General features: G+C 36.3%; 1 protein-coding gene across 19 annotated transcripts in view; it reads left to right on the top strand.

Annotated features, from left to right (window-relative positions):
* FUT8 (fucosyltransferase 8) overlaps nt 1–21,071 on the top strand; it is a 313,352-nt gene that overhangs the window by 197,619 nt on the left and 94,662 nt on the right. For all 19 annotated transcript variants that reach the window (XM_086709517.1, XM_086709522.1, XM_086709521.1 and 16 more), the window contains 2 exons: nt 11,034–11,149; nt 11,265–11,427. In XM_086709517.1, the coding sequence (XP_086565643.1) occupies nt 11,034–11,149; nt 11,265–11,427 (279 nt within the window). The remainder of the gene's footprint in view (nt 1–11,033; nt 11,150–11,264; nt 11,428–21,071) is intronic.

Here is a 21,071-nt window from a genome sequence, read left to right as displayed (position 1 = left end):
TTGCACATTTTTCTCTGAGATTGTCTTTTTTTTTTTTTGGTAGATTTGAAGTTCTGTATATAATCTAGAAAATAATTAGGTGTTTTCCATTCTTTCCGTCTGTGACTTGTGCATAAACTGTATATTGCATAGAAATTCTTATTCAGGGCACTCAGATTTATCAATATTTCTTTTTATGGTTTGTGCTTTTAAAATCTTATTTTTCAAATTTGTCTCTTTCCCAAGATCTTGAAGAATGTAAAATTTTAATGTTTTGTCAGATTATTTAATTTTCATATTTTCTAAGTAGGAAGCCAGAAGTCTTAGTGATCATTTATTGAATAATTTATCTTTTCCCTAGTAATTTAGAAGATCCCTCTGTCATACATGCTGGGATCTATTTCTAAGTACTTTATTCTATTCCATTAGTCTATTTATCTGACCTTATGCCATACCACATTGTTTAAATTATTATTTTGCAAAATTACATAATCTATTTGGGGATTTTGGTTTTTCATATGAATTTTAGGATCACCTTGTCCAAGTCAATTACATTTTTTTGGTAATTTTTATTAGTATTGCATCTTAATATATAGATCGATTTGGGGAACAGTTACTTCTTCAGAAAAATGTATTTTCCCCCCATACAAATCATATTGCTTTTTTGTTAGATTTATTCCCTAGTACTTTATTATTTTTTTATTGCTATTTTAAAAGTGATATTTTTTTGAAGATACATTTTGTAATTTGTGCTTATTGTTGTTTAGGAACATTAAACTAATTTTTATATCTTAATATTGCATCTAGAAATTCCCCTAAACTCTCTTAGTGTAATTAATTTGTAGATTATCTTGGATTTTCTACATTAAGGATCATATCATCTGTGAATAACACAGTGGTTTCTTCCTTTTCTGTGACTGACTTACATCCTTCTTACTACCTTGGCTGATATTTTCAGCACAGTGGTGAATAGAACTAGTTATGACCGACATTTCTTCTGTTGTTCTGAACTTTAAAAGGAATACTTCTGATTATTTGATCCATGGAATGAGTATTTTATAGATTTTTGATATTAGCCCCTTATCAGCTATATGGTTTGTACATATTTTCTCCCATTCAGTAGATTGCCTTTTCATTCTGTTGATCATTTTGGCTGCTGTGTAGAAGCTTTTTAATTTGATGTAGTCCTAGTTGTTGATTTTTGCTTTTGGTGTCATATCCAAAAAATCATTGCCTAGATCAATGTCATTTTTTCCCTATGTTTTCCTCTAGACTTTTATGGTTTCAGGCCTTTCATTTAAGTTTTTAATACATTTTTAGTTACTTTTTATAAGTGGTGGTTAAGGGAGGGGTCCAATTCCATTCTTTTGTGTATGGTTGTCCAGTTTTCTCAGCATCATTTCTTGAAGAGAACTAGCCTTTTCCCATTGAGTATTCCTGGCTCCCTTGTCAGATATTAGCTGATGCATATGCAAGGGCTTATTTCTGAGCCCCTGATTCTGTTCCATTGGTCTGTATATCTGTTTTTATGCCATACCGTGCTGCTTTAATTTCTACAGGTTTGTAATATAGTTTGAAATGAGGAAAGGCGATGCCTTCAGGTTTGTTCATTCTTAGTATTTTTTATCTTTAGTGTCATTTGTGTTTCCATACAAATTTTAGGATTTTTTTTTTTTTTTTCTGTGAAAAATGTCATGGGAATTTGACAAGGATTGTGTTGTGGGTAGTATGGGCATTTACAATGTTAATTTTTATGATTTAAGAACATGAGAAATTTTCTATTTGTTTGTGTCCTCTTCCATTTCTTTTATCAGAGTTTTTGGTGTACAAATCTTTCAACTCCCTTTTATTCCTAAGTATTTTATATTTTCTGATGCTATTGTAAGTGGATTTAAAAAAATTTTTTTTTCTGATGTATCATTATTAGTGTATAGAAATGCAGCTGGTTTTTGTATGTTACTTTTGTATCCTGCTACTTTACTGAATTTATTGATTAGTTCTAACAGTTTTTTTATGGAGTCTTTAGGATTTTTTTTATATACAAAGTTAAATCATTTGCAAGCAAAGACACTTTTTCCTAAAAACTTTCAACCTTTTACCTGTAGGCTTGTCATATGTGGCCTCTATTATGTAGAGGTACATTTCTCCTACACCCACTTTGTTAAGACATCTTACCATGAAAGAATGTTGAATTATATCAAATGCTTTTTCAGAATCTATTGAGATAATCATATGATTTTTATATTTTATTCGGTTAATGTGATGTATCACATTTACTCATTGCATATATTGAACCATCCTTGCATCCCAGGGATGAATCCCACTTGATCATGGTATATGATCCTTTTAAAGTGCTGTTTAACTTGGTTTGCTAGTATTTGCTAAAAATTTTTTTGAGAATTTTTTTCATCTATATTCATCAGGGATATTGGCTGGTAGTTTTCTTTCCTTGTAGTGTCCTTATCTGGCTCCAGTAGCAGGGTAATGCTGGCCTTGTAAAATGAGTTTGGAAGTGTTCCCTTTCTTCAGTTTTCTGGGACAGTTTGAAAAGGATTGGCATTAATTTTTTTTAAATGTTTTGTAGAATTTGTCCTTGAAGCCATCTGGTCCTGGAATTTTCTTTGTTAGGAGGTTTTTGGTTGATTGCTCAATCTTCTTATTCATTATTAGTATATTAAAATTTTTTTTTTTTCAACGTTTATTTATTTTGGGACAGAGAGAGACAGAGCATGAACGGGGGAGGGGCAGAGAGAGAGGGAGACACAGAATCGGAAACAGGCTCCAGGCTCTGAGCCATCAGCCCAGAGCCCGACGCGGGGCTCGAACTTACGGACCGCGAGATCGTGACCTGGCTGAAGTCGGACGCTTAACCGACTGCGCCACCCAGGCGCCCCTAGTATATTAAATTTTTTATTTTTTCTTGATCCATGTCATGACAGGATGTATGTTTTTAGGAATCTATTCATTTCTCCTAGGTTGTCCAGTTTGTTCGCATATAATTATTCATAATAATCTCTTACGATTCTTTGAATTTCTGTGGTATCAGTTGTAACTTCTTCTCTTTCATCTCTTAAGATTTTAAATGTACACTATTTCTTCAGTCATGCTATATTTTGATGGGTGCACAGTGCTTTCACTTGGCATCCATTATAAGTTGGTTTTGAAACAATCGAGTATTACACCAGCTGGGATGATTACTGATCTCTTCATTCCTTTGGGATGACTCTGCCAACAGGGGATAGGTTTCATTCTATTCTGATTTGTGTTGCCGCAACACAGAAGGTGACCCCACTAGCTAATAGAGCATTAACATATTTGTCATGGAAATCAGGTGGTCCTTTCTACCTTGCCATTATTGGCTGAATGCTTTGAACTGGGAGACCACTTAGAGCATATTTTGGCCATGGGAAACATTGTGAAGCTGAAGACAGAAAAATGGCAACTGCAGCTGTTGGTCTGCTACAATGTCTTACCAAGTCCCCTTGTAAAGAGCCCTGAAAGACCTCTATTTTTTTTTATTCTTTTTTTTCTTGGTAAATCTAGGTAAAGAGTTGTCAATTTTCTTTATCTTTTAAAAAAACCAACTTTTAGTTTCATTGAGTTATCTTACTGTTTTCCTCTTCTCTATTGCATTTATTTCTGTTCAGATCTTTATTTCCTTCCTTCTGCTTGCTTGGGGTTAGTTTGTTCTTTTCCTGTTTCCTTAAAATATAAATTTAGTTTGTTTATTCGAATCTGTCTTTTCTTAATGTAAGTATTTATCCCTACCATCTTCCGTCTTAGATCTGCTTTTCTGTATCCCCTATGTTTTGGTATGTTGTTTTTCCATTTTCATTTGATATTTTTTAATTTCCTTTTAAATTTTTTTCTTTGGCCCATTTTTTGTTCAGGAGTGTGTTTTTTTTATTTTCACATATTTGTGAATTTTTCAGTTTTTCTCCTGTTAGCTGGTTCTAGTTTCATACTGTTTGGTCAGGAAAGATACTTGGTATGATTTCAATCTACTAAATTTACTAAGACATTTTTTGTGACCTAAAATATGATCTGTCTGGAGAATGTTCCCTATGCGCTTAAATATGTATTCTGCTGCTATTGTTTGGAATATTCTGTATATGTTTGTGAGGCACATTTTGTCAAAAGTATAGTTCAAGTCCAGTATTTCCTTATTGATTTTATGTTCAGATGATCAATCTATTGCTGCAGGTGGGAGCCCTACAATACTGGGACCTACTATCTATTGCTGTCTATTTCTCCCCTCAGGTCTGGTAATATTCGCTTAATATATTTAGTTGCTCTAATGTTAGGTGCATATAAATTTACAATTGTTATAGGCTCTTGAAGGATTGACTCCTTTACCATTTTATAATGAACTTCTTTGTCTTTTGTTATAGTTTTTGACTTAAAGTCTATTTTGTCTGGTATAAGTATAGCTATCCCTGCTGTCTCTTGGTTACCATTTTCATGGAATATCTTTTTTCATCCTTTCACTGTAAGCCTATGTGTGCCTTTAAATCTGATGTTAAGTATTGTAAGCAGCATATACTTAGATCTTGTTTTTTTTTTTTTTTGTTTTTGCTTTTTGTTTGTTTGTTTTAGCCATTCAGCCACTCTATTCCTTTTGATTGGAGAATTTAATCTATTTACATTTAAAGCACTTACTGGTAGGTAAACACTTACCATTTCTGGCTATTTTGTAGGGTTTTTTTTTCCTCTTTCTTCCTCTCTTGCTGTCTTACTTTGTGATCAGTGATTTTACTTGGTGGTATTCTTTGATTCTCTTCTCTTCTCTTTTGTATATCTACTGTTGACTTTTGTTTTGTGTTATATGAAACATCTTACAGGTAAAACAGTCTATTTTAAGCTGATTACAACTTAAGTTTGATCATACCAGAAAAAAAAACAAAAAAAAACAAAACAACTCTACTCTTTTACTCCTTCCCCACATTTTCTGTTTTTGATGTAACAATTATACACTTTTATATTGTGTTAAGGGTTAACAAAAAATTGTATTTAAAAATCTTTTAACTTTTATGCCAGAATGAAATTATTAAAACACTACTGTATTACAGTACTGTAGTATTCTGAGTTTGGTTATAGACTTTCCTTTACCACTGTGTTTTATATTTTTATATATTTTTATGTTACTAATCAGCATCTTTTCAGCTTGAAGAACTTTTAGCATTTCTTATAAACCTGGTCTGGTGGTGATGAACTCCCTCAGTTTTTGTTGCTCTTGAAAATTCTTTGTCTCTACATCATTTTTGAAGGACAGCTTGGCTACATAAAGTGTTCTTAATTGGTATTATTTTTCTTACAGTACTTTGAATATATTATCCCACTCTCTCCTGACCTGTAAGGTTCTGCTGAGAAAGCCACTGATAGCCTTGTGGAGGTTCCCTTATATGTGAGGATTTTTTCTTTTCTCTTGCTGCTTTAAAAATTTTCTGTCTTTGATTTTAGATAGTTTTATCATAATGTGTCTTAGAGAAGATTTTTTTGGGTTGAAACCATTTGGGGTCTTTCAAGCTGTATGAAGTTGGATGTCCAGATATCTCACCAGATTTGGGAAGTTATTTCTTTTTGTCGCTTTCTCTTTTCCTTACTGGAGGACTCCAGTAATTATAAATTATTTATTTTATGGAATCTCATAATTCATGTAGTCTTTCTTCACTTTTTAAAAATTTTCTGTCTTGCTCCTTTGATTGGATAATTTCAAATGACCTGCTTCAGATTCACTCATTCTTTCTTCTGCTTGGTCAGAAGCTCTCTATTGAATTCTTCAGTTAAATTATTGAATTTTCAAGCTCTAGAATTGCTTTTTTTTTTTTTTTATGGTTTCTGTTTCTTTGTTGAACCTCCCATTTTGTTTATGTATTGTTTTCCTAATTTTGTTTAGTTGTCTGTGTTATCTTGTAGTTACCGTATTCCTTTAACAGGATTATTCTGAATTCTTTTTTACACAGTTAATAGATCTTTATTTCTTTAAGGTTAGTTATTAGAACTTTATTAGTTTCCTTTGGTGGTATCATGTTTACCTGATTCGTCCTGATTCTCATATTCTTATTTTGGTATTTGCTCATTTGAGCAATGAGCCTTTATAGGCTTGCTTCAGCAAGGAAAGTCCTTCACCATTTGGCTCAGCTAGAGGTTCTGGACAGGCAGCTGGTAGCAGCTTCGGGCAAGCAGTGCTTTCTCTCAGGGTCTCTAGTTGGATGGGGCCAATGTCTATGTTCTGAGGTTGGTCAGGGGACCTGCCATTGTTCTGCAAGTCAGGTGGGTCTGATGGCTGGGCTCTGCATTCAAGCATAACTGCTGGCTTGTATCTGTGTTCACATAGAACTACTTCCTGAACTTTGCGATCACATATGGTTAGGCAGGTTGCATGCTATGTTTCCTGGTAGGATGGTGCTGCTGGTTGCACTCTGTGATTGGGTAAGGCCACATGCTGACCTCTGCAATTGCCTCTGGTCAGTTGAGGTCTCCAGGCTGTGCCCTCTGGCCTGATGGTGCCACTGGCTGGACTCTACATTCAATTAAGGCCATACACAGTTTTGCAATCAGATTGGAACTCACTCAGGCTGTGCTCCTTGATCAGGTGGGGCTGTAGGCTGTACCCCCAAATTGGATGGGGCTACAAGCTAGGCTCCTGCGATTGAGCAGGGTACTGGCTATGCTCTGCTATTTGACAGTGTGTCTTGCTGGACTTCCTGGTTGTGTAGGGCTGCCAGCTACCCAACAGTTGGATGGAGCTGAAGGCTGTGCTCCATGGTCAGGCAGGGTTGCACTGGGTTCACTGGGCAAGTGGAGCTACAGGCTATGCTTTGTGATTAGGTGAGGTGGCTGGCTGAGCATTCTGTCAGGGTGAGTCTGCAAGCTATACTCAGCAATTGGATGGGGCTGTAGGCTATCTGTGCTGTTGGGTAGGGCTGTCAGGTTGGGCTCCAGAGCTGGCCAGGGTCTCTGGCTGGGCAGCCTCGTGAGATAGGGCTGGAGGCTATGTTCAACAGTAGGGTGGTGCTGCTGGGCTTGGCTCCCTACCTGAATGGAGCTGTAGAATGGGCTCTGTGGCTGCTTCAATCCCTGGTCAGGATTCCTGGTCAGGAATGGCTGGAGGCTATGAAGGCTACACTGAGCAGTTTGGTGGGGCTACTGACTTGCTTTCCTGCCTAGGCAGGCCATAGGATGTGTTGTATGCTGCCCATGGCTGACCATGTCTTTGGTTAGGCTTCCCTGTTGGGTGGGGCTGGAGGCTATGCTCAGCAGTTAAGTGTGCCCACTGACTTGTTTCTCTGCTCTGGTGGGCTGTAGGATGTGCTGCAGAGGCCCAGCGGCTTAGAGCTGCCTTCCTGCTTAAGTGGGGCTGGAGGCTATGCTCAGCATTTGAGCAGGGTTGCTGACTTGCTCCTTGTGTAGGTAGGGCTCCTCACTGAGTTGTCCCTCTAGCCAGGGACCCAAACCATTCAGAACTGCCATTTAAGCTCCCTGGCCAGTTGGGGGCATTGGCTCAGCTCTGCAAATGATCAGAGCCAGGAGTTGGGATCTCTTCTCAGGCTCTACCACCAATAGGAATGCAGTCAGCCAAGATCTGCACATTTGTTGCTGTGAGTCATTCTCCCCTTCTCTGTCTTGTAGCTGATTCCCACAGTACTCTCCATGAGGCAGTACTTAAGTGGGCCTCCCAGGAAGCATCAGGAATGCTAGGGAAGCTTGATGTCCCCTTTGCTCTCCTCCTTTTCTCACTGGAGAAAGTGTAGGTCCAGGGAGAACCCCTTGTGTAGCACTGCACTGACCTGGAGGAGGAGCAGTGCAGTCAAAGTGAAATCGCTCCTCTTATCCTTCTAATGTTTTTCTTGTCCAAGGGGTTGCTTCAGCCTCACCCCCATGTTCTGGAATCTTGACAAATATTTATAGATAGTTGCTAGTTGCCCTTTCCCTGAAGGGGACCAAAGTCGGGAACTACCTATTTTGCTGTCTTTCTGATGTCTTTCTCCTGATTCTAGTCAGTAATTAAACCGGTTTATTAAATCATTGTTTCATATATTTTGTCTGGGTTTTCATTGGTTTTGGGCATTATGGTAAATTTAATCTCTGTTGCTTCATCTTGGCCAGAAGATGTCCTATATATCTTTTGCAAAGTGAGTATGATAATAATAATAAAAAAAAGAACAACATTCAATTCCCAAATATTCAGATAATGTCCTTTCAGATTGACTCTTTTCTTGATACATTTTAGAAAGAATAGTCTTTATTGTGTACCGTTTTTTTACTGGCTTCTCCATTACTTTTCTTTACCTACAGTTTATCCACAGTTGGATTAGATTATTATATATAATAATGTAATGTCACTTATGTATTTAATATAATTATATTATGTATTTACTATATTACATATAATAATGTACTATCACTTATTTATTATGTATGTTTTACTAAAATTAGATTAGATTTAATACTTAATGGAAATCTGCTGAAATCATTTTATGCTGTTTTTTTCTTGCCTGTTTTACCTTGATGTTTTTCTATCAGTATATGAAGAAATGAGATAAAACAGAGAACCTAGACATATCTTTGTATTGTCTGAGATTTTGTGTCATTAAGGGAAACGACATTCTTGTCTTATGACATATTGTTGTCAAGATTAATTCCTTGACTACTTTCAAGAGGTAGTAGTTTTATTCTGTTTTCAAATTATTTCCTTGAAATCAGCCATCTAATTCAGAAAGAGATTAGGAGCCAAATTTTAAAAACTAGATACCAGGAAATGCCTCATTTATGAATGTACACACATTTGAGCTTATAAATTGGGTAATTGTGCACCTAACAGCTCTACTTATTGTATCATTATTCACTTTGTATGTATACAAATGAAGGCTTTATAATTCAAATTTTGTAGCCTGGGATACTCATGATTAGAGAATGGTTATTTTTCATGCTCCCATTCAGTGTTAATGCATACAACTATAGAATACCTTGTTACACTGCTAGAGCTTCTTTACTAAACATGTATACTGAAGTGGTATAGGTAAGTAATAGTTAATTTGGCCTCTGTAGTCTTATTATATAAAAAAATGTAAGAAAAGGTATAAAAAATCTGCGTTAGTGTCTTTGCATCAAAGGACTAAGCTGACATCTGAATTTAAGTTCTGCTAAGTATATTTTAAAAATTAAGTTCCCAGGACACCTGAGTGGCTCAGTCAGTTAAGCGTCCGACTTTGGCTCAGGTCATGATGATCTCATGTTTCGTGAGTTTGAGCCCATATTGTGCTCTGTGCTGACAGCTCAGAGCCTGGAACCTGCTTTGGATTCTGTGTCTCCCTCTCTCTCTGCCTTTCCCCTGCTCATTCTCTGTCTGCCTCTCTCAAAAATAAATAAGCGTTAAAAAAAAATTAAGTTCCCTTAAAATGATTGTAATGGTAAGAATACATACCCAGATATTTCGAGATTATAGCTCATCTTTAACATGACTGATGAGCCCAGATAGTTTATTGTCCTGATAGTTTATTGCCAAACACTGAGTTCTTTGATAGATTTTGGAAGAAAAATCAGCCATTATTTAATATTCATAATAATTATGCAAATGTATGTATGTATGTGTTTATATATGTGTGTATGTGTGTTAGTTTCCTATTGCCACTATAACAGATACCACTTTGTGGCTTAAAACAATGAAAATTTATTCTCTTAACAGTTTGGGACATCAGATGTCTGAAATGAGTTTAACTGGGCCAAAGCCACAGTGTCAGCAGGACCACATTCCTCTGGGAAACTGTAGGGGAGAATCTGTTTCCTTGCTTTTCTCAGCTTCTAAAGCTGCATTCCTCGTATTTTTGCTCATGACCCCTTCCTCCATCTTTAAAGCTAATAGCCACACAATCTTCTCCTCTCTTGGGATGAAATCTCCCTCTGCCTCTCTCTTATAAGAATACTTGTAATTACAATCAGGGTCCACCTGGATAATCCAAGATTATCTCCCCATCTCAAAATTCTTAACTTAATCACACATTTCAAGGTTTTTGTGCCATGTAAGGGAGCATTTGTAAGCTCCAGGATTAGGATGTAGACACCTTTTGTAGCCAGAATGGAGTACAGAATCCTGCCAAAGCCATATAAAAACAAAACATGTTAGAAACAAGTACAGTTTGGAAAGAAGTTGTACAGATATGTTAATAATGTAAACAAGAGACCCCAGACTTGTTCTGCTGTGTTCCAACATTTTATATTGTTAATTGGTATTTTTCATTTCTGATAGAAACAAACAGGATATTAATATTCATCTTTTTTCTGATATACTTCATCTTCTACTCTTGTCTTTCCCTTCTATAAAACCAATACTTAGTAATCTAAGGTCATGAGTTCATGAATTGGAACACAGATTTACATAGCCTGATAATTGTGATTAATTCAGAAATAATTTGTATTTGCTATTTGAACACAGGTATATGTTCAGACACATGTTTTCTTATTTCCCTTAAGCTTTTTGTCACCCTCTCCTTTACCTTTGTTGCTCTTGACACTAATGAAGAATTGACCACTTTGCCACTGATGATGGTATTTTATGATGAGAGTTTTTAGGACACAGTTCTTTTTTTTTTTCTTTTAATTTTTTTTTTTTCAACGTTTATTTATTTTTTGGGACAGAGAGAGACAGAGCATGAATGGGGGAGGGGCAGAGAGAGAGGGAGACACAGAATCGGAAACAGGCTCCAGGCTCTGAGCCATCAGCCCAGAGCCTGACGCGGGGCTCGAACTCACGGACCGTGAGATCGTGACCTGGCTGAAGTCGGACGCTTAACCGACTGCGCCACCCAGGCGCCCCTAGGACACAGTTCTAAAGGTTCCTTTATTCCTAGAAGATCATAGATCTCTGAGCTAGATTATTTTTTTCTGTTTCTGTTCAGTATCATTCCATTGTTTGGAGAGAAAACTATTTCCTGATTGTAATGTATGGTTTGTGCCTCCTAGAGTCACCAATAAATATGTTGTAGCAAAGTAAGCTTTAATTTTGTTACATAATTTATAAGCTAAATGTTTGCATTATCTTTTCTAAACTACAGGATACCAGAAGGCCCCATTGATCAGGGACCAGCCTCAGGAAGGGTTCGTGCTTTAGAAGAGCAGCTTTTGAAGGCCAAAGAACAGATTGAAAATTATAAGAAACAAACTAGAAATGGTAGGTGATTATATAGTGTTTTTCTGCTTTAGTATATTGATATTACCACAAATAATTAAAATTTTCCTTCATCAAAATGTTGGGAATACTGATACTATTTATTCTTTGACTGCAGGTCTGGGGAAAGATCATGAAATCCTAAGGAGGAGGATTGAAAATGGAGCTAAAGAGCTCTGGTTTTTTCTACAAAGTGAATTGAAGAAATTAAAGAATTTAGAAGGAAATGAACTCCAAAGTCATGCAGATGAATTTCTGTCAGATTTGGGACATCGTGAAAGGTGCTATTCTTTTCTTTTTTTTTTTTTTAAGTTTTTATTTATTTATTTTGAGAGAAACAGAGGCCCTATGAGAGGGGGAGGGGCAGAGAGAGAGATGGAGAGAGAGAATCCTAAACAGGCTCAACACTGTCAACACAGATCCTGACATGGGGCTAGCCCATGAACTGCGAGATCATGACCTGAGCCAAAACCAAGAGTCAGATGATTAACTGACTGAGCCACCCAGGCATTCCACGTGCCATTCATTTTTTACATTTCATTTGGGCTTTGGTAGAGATTATAATCTAAGAATATAAACTGGAACTCTTGTTCATTTCCCTGCTGAATGGTAAGTGACACCTACCATATTTAAGAGCAGAAGAGTACCTGAGGTTTCAAGGACAACAATTCCCAAATGATCAACTAGAATATATCACTGGAAAATATTATTTAAAATGTATTTCTAGATATCTTTATAACCCTAAGTAAACTCTGAAGGTAGTGATGTCAGCCAGTAACACATTAAAATATCTTCTTGTAAATATCCTTCATATACAATCAATAATTGAAGTGGTGTATGTAGTTTTACATTATAGTACATTGGAACTCATACTGAAGCTGGCAGTTACGTTTCTAATTCAAACATTAAAAACTTTGAAATAGCACCTTTTTCAGATTTCTAGTGAAAAGTTAACAGGTTTTTGATACAAAGGAGCATTCTTTTATTTATTTTTCTACTTAGTTACTAGACATAAGAATCTGAAATCTCCCTAGTTAAATTTATTTCTCCTGTTTGCACATTTCTGAAAATATGCAGTTTATCTTCCATAGAAAAGAAAACCTTTTGGTACTGATGTATTCATGCAGAACACAGTATATCTGAAAATCATTATAAATACAATGAAATCTGTCCTTAGGCTTATTATATATACAAGTCTATCCCAGTAGGATTCTCATGGCAATTACTGTCTCATTAGTGAACAGTAAAAGAAAAATTGTTGTATTAACACAACCTACCACTGTGAAGAGGAAAAGAATTACCCCACAATCGAGAGATTCATATATATTTACATCATCAGCAATATTGTAGGGGTTTTGAAATATTGCTCTGCTATTTTAAGTGAAATTACAAATAAAATCCACCAGTTTATTGGATCATTTTAGCATTAATCTAGAGAAGTAAGCAGAAGGGCATCGAATCATTAGGGGCTCCTGAATTATTAGGGGCATTGAATTATTAGGCCACGCATTCAGCAGTCCCTTTGAAAATTTTAGCCATACTTAGACCATTAGACCAAATGCTGACTAATTCTAGGCACGATTCTGTTAATTGGAGCTGTGTGCTTGTATGCTTTACTTATTGCAACTTTATAGGGAAAGGCAGATCTGAAGAGGGTTTGAGTTGGGTAGACTATGTGGTATTTAAAGGAGAATTTTGCTATTGATTTCTTAGTGTTTAAAGTTTGAGTGATTTAATTAAATTGCTTGAATTTAATCTTCATATATTTTCTAGATTGAAATCATTATTTAAAGAATTATTTTTGTGCATATATTTTATGACTGTATGTAGAAATGGAAAAATATATGCAAATGTACACATGAAAAAAGTTGGGCCCTAAGGTTGATATAAATCGATGTTAAATTTTTTGTAAGTTGAATTTTGTTTTAAGTATATTAGGATTCTGACACCACCTTTCAGTACGTGTTAAATATTTCACTGAAAATAAAAGTTTCCCCAGGCGATTTCTTTTACTGTCTTTAAGCAGAAATTATAAGGAACTTGGGATGCAGCTTCACAGGGTAGGAATGTAACTGCAGGAAGCTGTGGTAGAATGCAGTGATACAATAATGAAAAAGCATAGCCAGACATTGGAGAAATAACCCTACAGTTATGAATGTACAGTGGAGAGGATCTGTATGTGTGCAGAATATGCCATCTTACTGATCATTTTCAAGATTTTTAGGTGTAAGAATTAAAATTAAAACAGTTTTGTGTTTCCCTCTGGTGATTTTTAAATTACGTAAAAATCCCTGTTTCATTTTTACACTTACCCAAATATAATGTATAGGTTGTCTAAAAGCCTGTGTTCTCCGATAAGTCAGTTAGAAGTTGAGTCTGTCAATGTTTTCATTCAACTTTCCCTCTGAATCACTCTTGTCATCTTTTGGTTCAGAAAGACATCAATAATAGGAAAGACATTTATGGGCTCTTGTTTCTTCAAAGGGTTTTTTCTTTCTTAGAACTTTGTTCTGATATAAACGCTGATCCTCTTTTTTTTCCCCTTTCTAAATCAGTTTTATTGTGACATAATTTATGTACAAATGCTTTCAGTTTTGTTAGCACACCCCAGAATCAAGATACAGAACATTCTGCAGCCCTGAGAAGTTTCCTCATGCTCCTTTGTAGTCAGCACCTCCCCACCCTCAGTCCTTGGCAGTCATTAGGTTTGTTCCTATCCCTGTTTTTTGCCTTTTCCAGAATTTTATGTAAATGCAGTCACATATTATGTAGCTTTTTGAGTGTGGTTTCTTTCACTTGGCATAATGCATCTGAGATTCACCCATGTTGTTTTGCGTATTGATAGTTCATTCTTTTTGCTGCTAAGTAATATTCCATTGTACGGATGTACCACAGATAGTTTATCCATTCACCAGTTGAAGGACATTGGGTTGTTTATATGTTTTGTTGATTATGAATAAAGCCACCATAAACACTAACATACATGTTTGCAGAAATGTATTTTCATTCCTTTTGGATTAATATCCAGAGTGGGATTTGTGTGTCATATGTTGAGTGTCTATTTAATTTATAAGACACTGCCAAACTAGATTTTCAAGTGACAGTTTCATTCTAGTGATAATATATTACCATATTTCATGGTAATAGAGGCAAATTTACCTGCTGTTTTTGAACATCATTGATCATAAATTGACTGTGGCCTGTCTCTTTGAAATAATGAGGGAGATTAGCAGTTTAGAGTGATTATTTTTGTGATTGTGATTTTATTATTTGTGTCATAGTATAGGTTCAGTACTTGGATTTATAGCTGTATATATTTGTCTTTCAGCCTCTGGGGATATCATTGAAAATTCTGCTTATCACCATGTTGGGTTGCCCAAGACATATTTAACTTAACCACTGTTGCTTTGGGTCTTTTGCATTCCTTACGTTGCCAGACACCATGTTTATGAGATAGTTACTAGAACTACTTCTTTCTGATTTTAGATTATAGCAATTATTAAACTTCAAACTAAAGGACAGGAGGGCTTACAGGGCTGATGAACTATTTCTCAATTAACTTGACTGAAATTACTGATAAATAATCTGGTGAAACAACAATCTCATTGTCCCTGCCTGGTCTGCATCATCTCATTATCAGTAATACATAACGCAGCTTTGGTAAGACTGAGGTGAGATGTTTCCCAAGTGATAAATGCTAATTATACCTAATTATGCTGATTGGCCTTTTGATATTGTGTATAGGGGTTTATGTAGCAACGGAAAGGACTTCAACTCAGCTAAGGCGTGCAATATCTGGTTGCAGGGAAGATTGGTAGGTTAATAGCTTACAGATTTGTATAATCAGAATTGCTGGTCATAGCTATTGTGGTACAGTAGTTTGTGTTTTCCCTCTCTGTTTAAGGTAAACTCTACTAGACTGTCTTTGAAAGGTCAAAGAAATGATATTTCCACTCTTGAAAAATTAAGCTATTCTTTGTTTTTTATTTCATACACACTCACATACACAGAAGAAGGAATGAAGACCTTTGAGATGTGATTTGATTGAGACTTACATTAAACTGGAAGATAGATGCTCTTTATTCAGTTGTTAATTCCTTTGGCCAAAATGTTTTTGTATGATTGTCTTTCTCCTAAGGAATCCAGGTATATTTTTAAGTGGTGCTAGAACATACCTCCAAATATCCATGGACAAAGGGAGATCTTGTCCTATGAAGTTGTCCTTAATTTTCTCATCACTTAGTCTTTATCAGCCAGATCATGATTCTCCATCTTCCGTAAGGAGACATCTTCCCCTAAAATAAAGTTTGCATTGGAAGGAGAATCTAAAGGTGGAAAAAGACATCTCATCTCATGACTTTGATTCTGTTTTTTGCCTCCCCGCCCTCCCGACCTTACATCTCCCTGGATGTGATTTCCAAACTCAAGAATGATTAGACATTAAAAATAGTCACTTATTAAGGATTTCCTTCATGGCAGTTATTATGATAAAGGCTCTCCATTCATTATTTTATCAGCATAGTAATACTTTGAGGCAAGCATTATTATTCTCTATTTGATAAATGAAGTTATACTCAGGCCTAGAGAAATTAGATAGTTTACACAAGTAAGTGGCTGAGCTATTTTTCTCCAAAATATTTTTTCTTTTTTCTTTGATATGATTTATTGTCAAGTTGGCTCACATACAGTGTATACAGTGTGCTCTTGGTTTTGGGGGTAGTTTCTTATGATTCATTGTTTACATGCAACACCCAGTGCTCATCCCAACAAGTGCCCTCCTCAAATACTTTTTCTTAATTGCTAAATACTTAGCTTCTCTGAGCTTTATTTTTCTCTTTATTTTTACACATGGGGATATAATTCCTATATCATAACATTATGTTGATTAAATGTGGGAAAATATATAAAACAACTTCCACAGTGACTGACACATTGTAGTTTCTGGTAGACTCTAGTGGAACCTGCATAAGGAAAGCCTCATAAGAGGGTATAAATAGAGAACTCTTAGATGCTTCAGGGCAAGCACAAGTAAGGGGAAATTGTCATAATGCTCAGCAGCAAGAATTTCAAGGTTTGGGACCTATACATAAGCCTGGTGGACATCACTCACCAAGTAGCATAATTATGGCCTCATATGATAAACTATTTTTGTTGTTGCTCTTATGGACTCCCCCCCCCCCCCGCCCCGCCCCACCCCACCCATGTGGGCTGTCAAAAAGAGGTGGTATCTTAGAATTCCTCCTTGAGACAAGGGAGGCAAAAGGAATATTGTCTTCCTATCCGTCTCTAGATCACATTTTTATTCTTTGTACTGCTTATTTCTGCCCCAGGAGCAAATCATAGTAAAAGCAGCCTTGGACAAAACCCAAATAAGTTTTCTTGCTCTTAATCCAGATTTACCTATGGGTTAGACTCTGTAATATAGCCTCCCTTAGTCACATTTACTTCATAAATGGTAGTTCCTTCACCTTGGGATTTTCTTGAATTATATCTGCTCTGTGCTGACCCTGAGGGGGAATTTCTATCTTTAACATTTTGTAAATTACTTTTTTTTAGAGGTTTTTTTTTTTTTTTAGTGTTTTTATTTATTTTTGAGACAGAGAGACACAGAGCATGAGCAGGGGAGGGGCAGAGAGAGGGAGAGACGCAGAATCTGAAGCGGGCTCCAGGCTCTGAGCTGTCAGCACAGAGCCCGATGTGGGGCTTGAACTCACGGAGTGTGAGATCATGACCTGAGCTAAAGTCTGACGCTCAACTGAGTGAGCCCCCCAGGCGCTCCTATCTTTAACGTTTTGAATCCAGTATAAACAAAATACTTGTGGTTCTTCATTAGCATAATTGAGACAAACTCAAACATTTAAGAATAGTTTTGGGGATATCAAAATATAGAAATAGGAAAATTAACTAAAAATACAAAGAATATAAATGTAGCCCAGCTTTTGAAATAGAGGTTTTGACACCTGTCATAACTGGCTTGCTCTCAGAATCATAGATTCTGTTCTAGTCTACTGGTTATTCTCAGGCATCTATACTCCACCCACAAGTGACTAGCACTATTCTGCTGGTCTTTTGCCTGGTTTTGCATTTCCCAGGCTTTGACCTGCCCTCATACCAGGCCTTAAGATTCATCATTCATCTCCTGGATTTCTTGATCAATCAGTTCATAGTCAAAACCAAGATGGCCAGATATCCAGCTTTTAGGACACTTCTAGGAGATTTGATTTAAGAGTAGAGTCACTGAAAACCAATCATTTCTATAGAATGGATTTTAGTCACCATATTTCCCAGTAACGATCTATATACTTTATTTGCTTATTCTCATATCTTTGGCGAAAAGATGACAAATTTTGCAGGATGGTAATTTCTAAACATTATTGAATCAGCAAAGAACTAAATTTAAGATTATTTCCACTCATCATCAAGGAAATACAAATCAAAACCACAGTGAGATGCCACCTCACTCACACCTGTCAGAATGGCTAACATTAACAACTCCGGAAACAACAGATGTTGGCGAGGTTGCAGAGAAAGGGGAACACTTGCACTGCTGGTAGGAATGCAAACTGGTGCAGCCACTCTGGAAAACAGTATGGAGATTCCTCAAAAAATTAAAAATAGAACTACCCTACGACCCAGCAATTGCACTACTAGGTATTTACCCAAAGGAAACAAGAGTGCTGTTTTGAAGAGGCACATGCACCCCAGTGTTTATAGCAGCACTATCAACAATAGCCAAAGTACGGAAAGAGCCCAAATGTCCATTGACTGATGAATGGATAAAGAAGATGTGGTGTGTGTGTGTGTGTGTGTGTGTGTGTGTGTGTGTGTATATATATATATATATATATATATATATATATATATGAATAGTACTTGGCGATCAAAAAGAATGAAATTGCCATTTGCAACAATGTGGACGGAACTAGAGTGTATTATGCTAAGCGAAATAAGTCAGTCAGAGAAAGATAAATACCACACAATCTCACTCATGTGTGGAATTTAATAAACAAAACAGATGAACATAGGGGAAAGGTAAAAATAAGATAAAAAAAGAGAGGGGGGGAATCATAAGAGGCTCTTAAATACAGAGAACAAACTGAAGGTTGCTAGAGGGGTGTCCGGTGGGGGAATGGGCTAAATGGGTGATGGGCATTAAGGAGAGCACTTGTTGGGATGAACACTGGGTGTCATATGTAAGTGATGAATCACTAAATTCTACTCTTGAAATCATTATTACACTATATATTAACTAGCTTGGATTTAAATAAAATTTTAAAAATAAATACATTTAAGATTGTTTCCTGGGCTTATCTTCCTTACATGGTCTCTAATGGGAAGGCCCAGAAAAAAAGATTTAAAATTTTTTTTTAATGTTTATTTATTTTTGAGAGAGAGAAAAAAATAGAGTGCAAGTGGGGTGTGGGGCGGGGGGCAGAGAGGGAGGCACCGAATCCAAAGTGGGCTCCAGGCTCTGAGCTGTTAGCACAGAGCCTGATGTGGGGCTAGAGCTCATGGAGTGCGAGATCATGACCTGAGCTGAAGTCAGACACTCCACCAACTGAGCCACCCAGGTGCCCCAAGAAAAAAAGATTTAAAAATCAAGTTTAATTTTAGTTGACTCCTGGAATAGACCAACTTATATTGAGACTGACTGTGTTATTATAAAAAATTAGTGTACTTTTTTGGGGGGGGGGGTGGTATATGGCCCTCTAGTTCTGTGTGAGCTTGGTTATCGCACTTTCTTGACAGAGATTGGGATGGATGTAAATAAATTGCCAAGACTTAATACTGATATAACTTGGTAAAAACATTTTTATGTTTTCTAATTTATTAAAAGACACAAATTAGCTTTTATTCCCACTGATTAAGGAATGGCTTGATTACTATGATGTGAAAGCATAACCATGCCAATTTTGATGTTTCAGAGAATTCTCCTCTCCAAATTAGACCTAATGTAGTTTTTACCCTCTTGAGGCCATATGATTGTCAATGAAATGTAGTGCTATTTGTCTATTGATATATGTAGGTTTAATGTTAAAGCCATGGAAAGCATATTGAATTTCCTTTTTTCCTGCAACTGGCATTTGCTGATAGACTGGTTATTTATCCCACTGTACTACATCTCCACAGAGAGTGCTCCTATTTAAAGTTGAGGCTTACAACAGGTTTTGTGATCACTCATAGCTGAAAGGCAGGAAAAAGCAAAGGACCACATTTGGATATAATGAAACCTATAAAGTGGAAAATATAATGAGCATGATGAGAGTGATGAGGAAGAGGTTACTGAGAAAATAATTTAAATAAACTTCCAGCTGAGCCCTGCAACACCATTATAGTCCAAGATTTCTTATATGTTTCCACGATCAACTCATACAATTTCATATAGGTGGTGACTTTTCCCCTAGTAAAAGTAAAACTATAAAAGAATACTGTAAGCTACATAATAATCCAGAGGGGCCTGTTTTATAATCTGAAAAAACTTAAAAGTTGACCTTCTGTCCATTGTGTAAGACTAAGTTAATTTGTTAAGGAGGCAGTAAATTGTAGGTTTGGTTTTTCCCATTACAACTACTCTTTAATAAAATTTTTTGAAAATGCTTAGAATCTTAGGTGAGCATAATAAATATTAAAAAAAAACATTACATATTTGACTGTTGCCCTGGTCAAAAAGGAAATAGTCAAGCTGTGGAATGCCCTGTGCATTGCTGATGTTGATACATTGAGCAAATGCCTAAAATGCTTCACAGATGACCCTTTTGTTCCAAAGCATTGTGCAAAGCTGTTCCACTATTAGTTAGATGTATTCTAAACTATGGCTATGATTTTTAATCTTTATTTGTATATTCATAATAGTGTTGCTTTATTCAAGACACTAGCTATTATTAAGTATTCTCTGTTAATTTTGTGTAGTTCTAATGCTTTTCTGTGGTAGTAAATAACAATTTAGTTTTTCCTGTGGGGTGCCAGTGCTTTGTTATTAAATGCTTTACCATGTTATTAAGTACTTTACCATCTAGTTAAGAACCGGGAATAACAAAACCGAGGCTATGCCATGTACTCCTGGGTAAATCACAATTGTTGAGGGCTGGTTTCATTATCTGTTAAATGAGTTCTTACTGATCAGTCCCCTTCTTCAGTGTGCTGTAAGGCACTGGCTACTGGATCATATTTCTGACTGGCCTTCAGTACCACGTATTCCTAGCACCCATGCCCAATGAGTACTTTCTGTTGGTTGTAGAATTATTAGTAGGTACTCTTCATACACAAGGTAAAATCTCTGAAACAACTCTCAGAGTCATTATAGCATAAATAGCAATGTCTTAGTCTGTTCAGGCTGCTATAACAAAAATACCAAAGGCTGTAATTTATAAACAATAAAAATTTATCTCTCACAGTTCTGGAGCTTGGGAAGTCCAAAATCAAGGTGCTGGCACATTTGGTGTCTGGTGAGGACCTGTTTTCTTATTCATGAACAGTGCCCTCTCCATGTGTCCTCACATGGTAGGAGGGCCTAGGGAGTTCTGTGGGGTGTTTTATAAGAGCACTAATCCCATTCATGAGGGTTCCACCCTCATGACCTAAGCACCTCCCAAAGGTCCAAATTTGGCCCATAGGCTGCTTTTGTGAATAAAGTTTTATGGGAAAACAGGCACATGCATTCATTTGCATATTGTCTATGGTGGCTTTCCTGCTACAAAGGCAATAGAGGCCCACAAATCCTGAAATATTTATTATCTGTCCCTTTACAGAAAAATGGTAGCTGAGCCTTAGTTTGGATCATTGTTTAAGAGTTATGTCAGGGGCACCTGGGTGGCTCAGGTAGTCTCTCTCTTCTCAAATAAATAAACATTGAAAAAAAAGGGTTATGTCAGAATTTTCCTCTTATCTTTTATTCCAACCACTCAGAGTGTTTATGTATGAAGAG

This window comes from Puma concolor, chromosome B3 (genome assembly GCF_028749965.1).
Source record: "Puma concolor isolate L17-30 chromosome B3, mPumCon1.1.hap2, whole genome shotgun sequence".
Classification (NCBI taxonomy): domain Eukaryota; kingdom Metazoa; phylum Chordata; class Mammalia; order Carnivora; family Felidae; genus Puma; species Puma concolor.
This window is presented reverse-complemented; position numbering and strand designations above follow the sequence as displayed.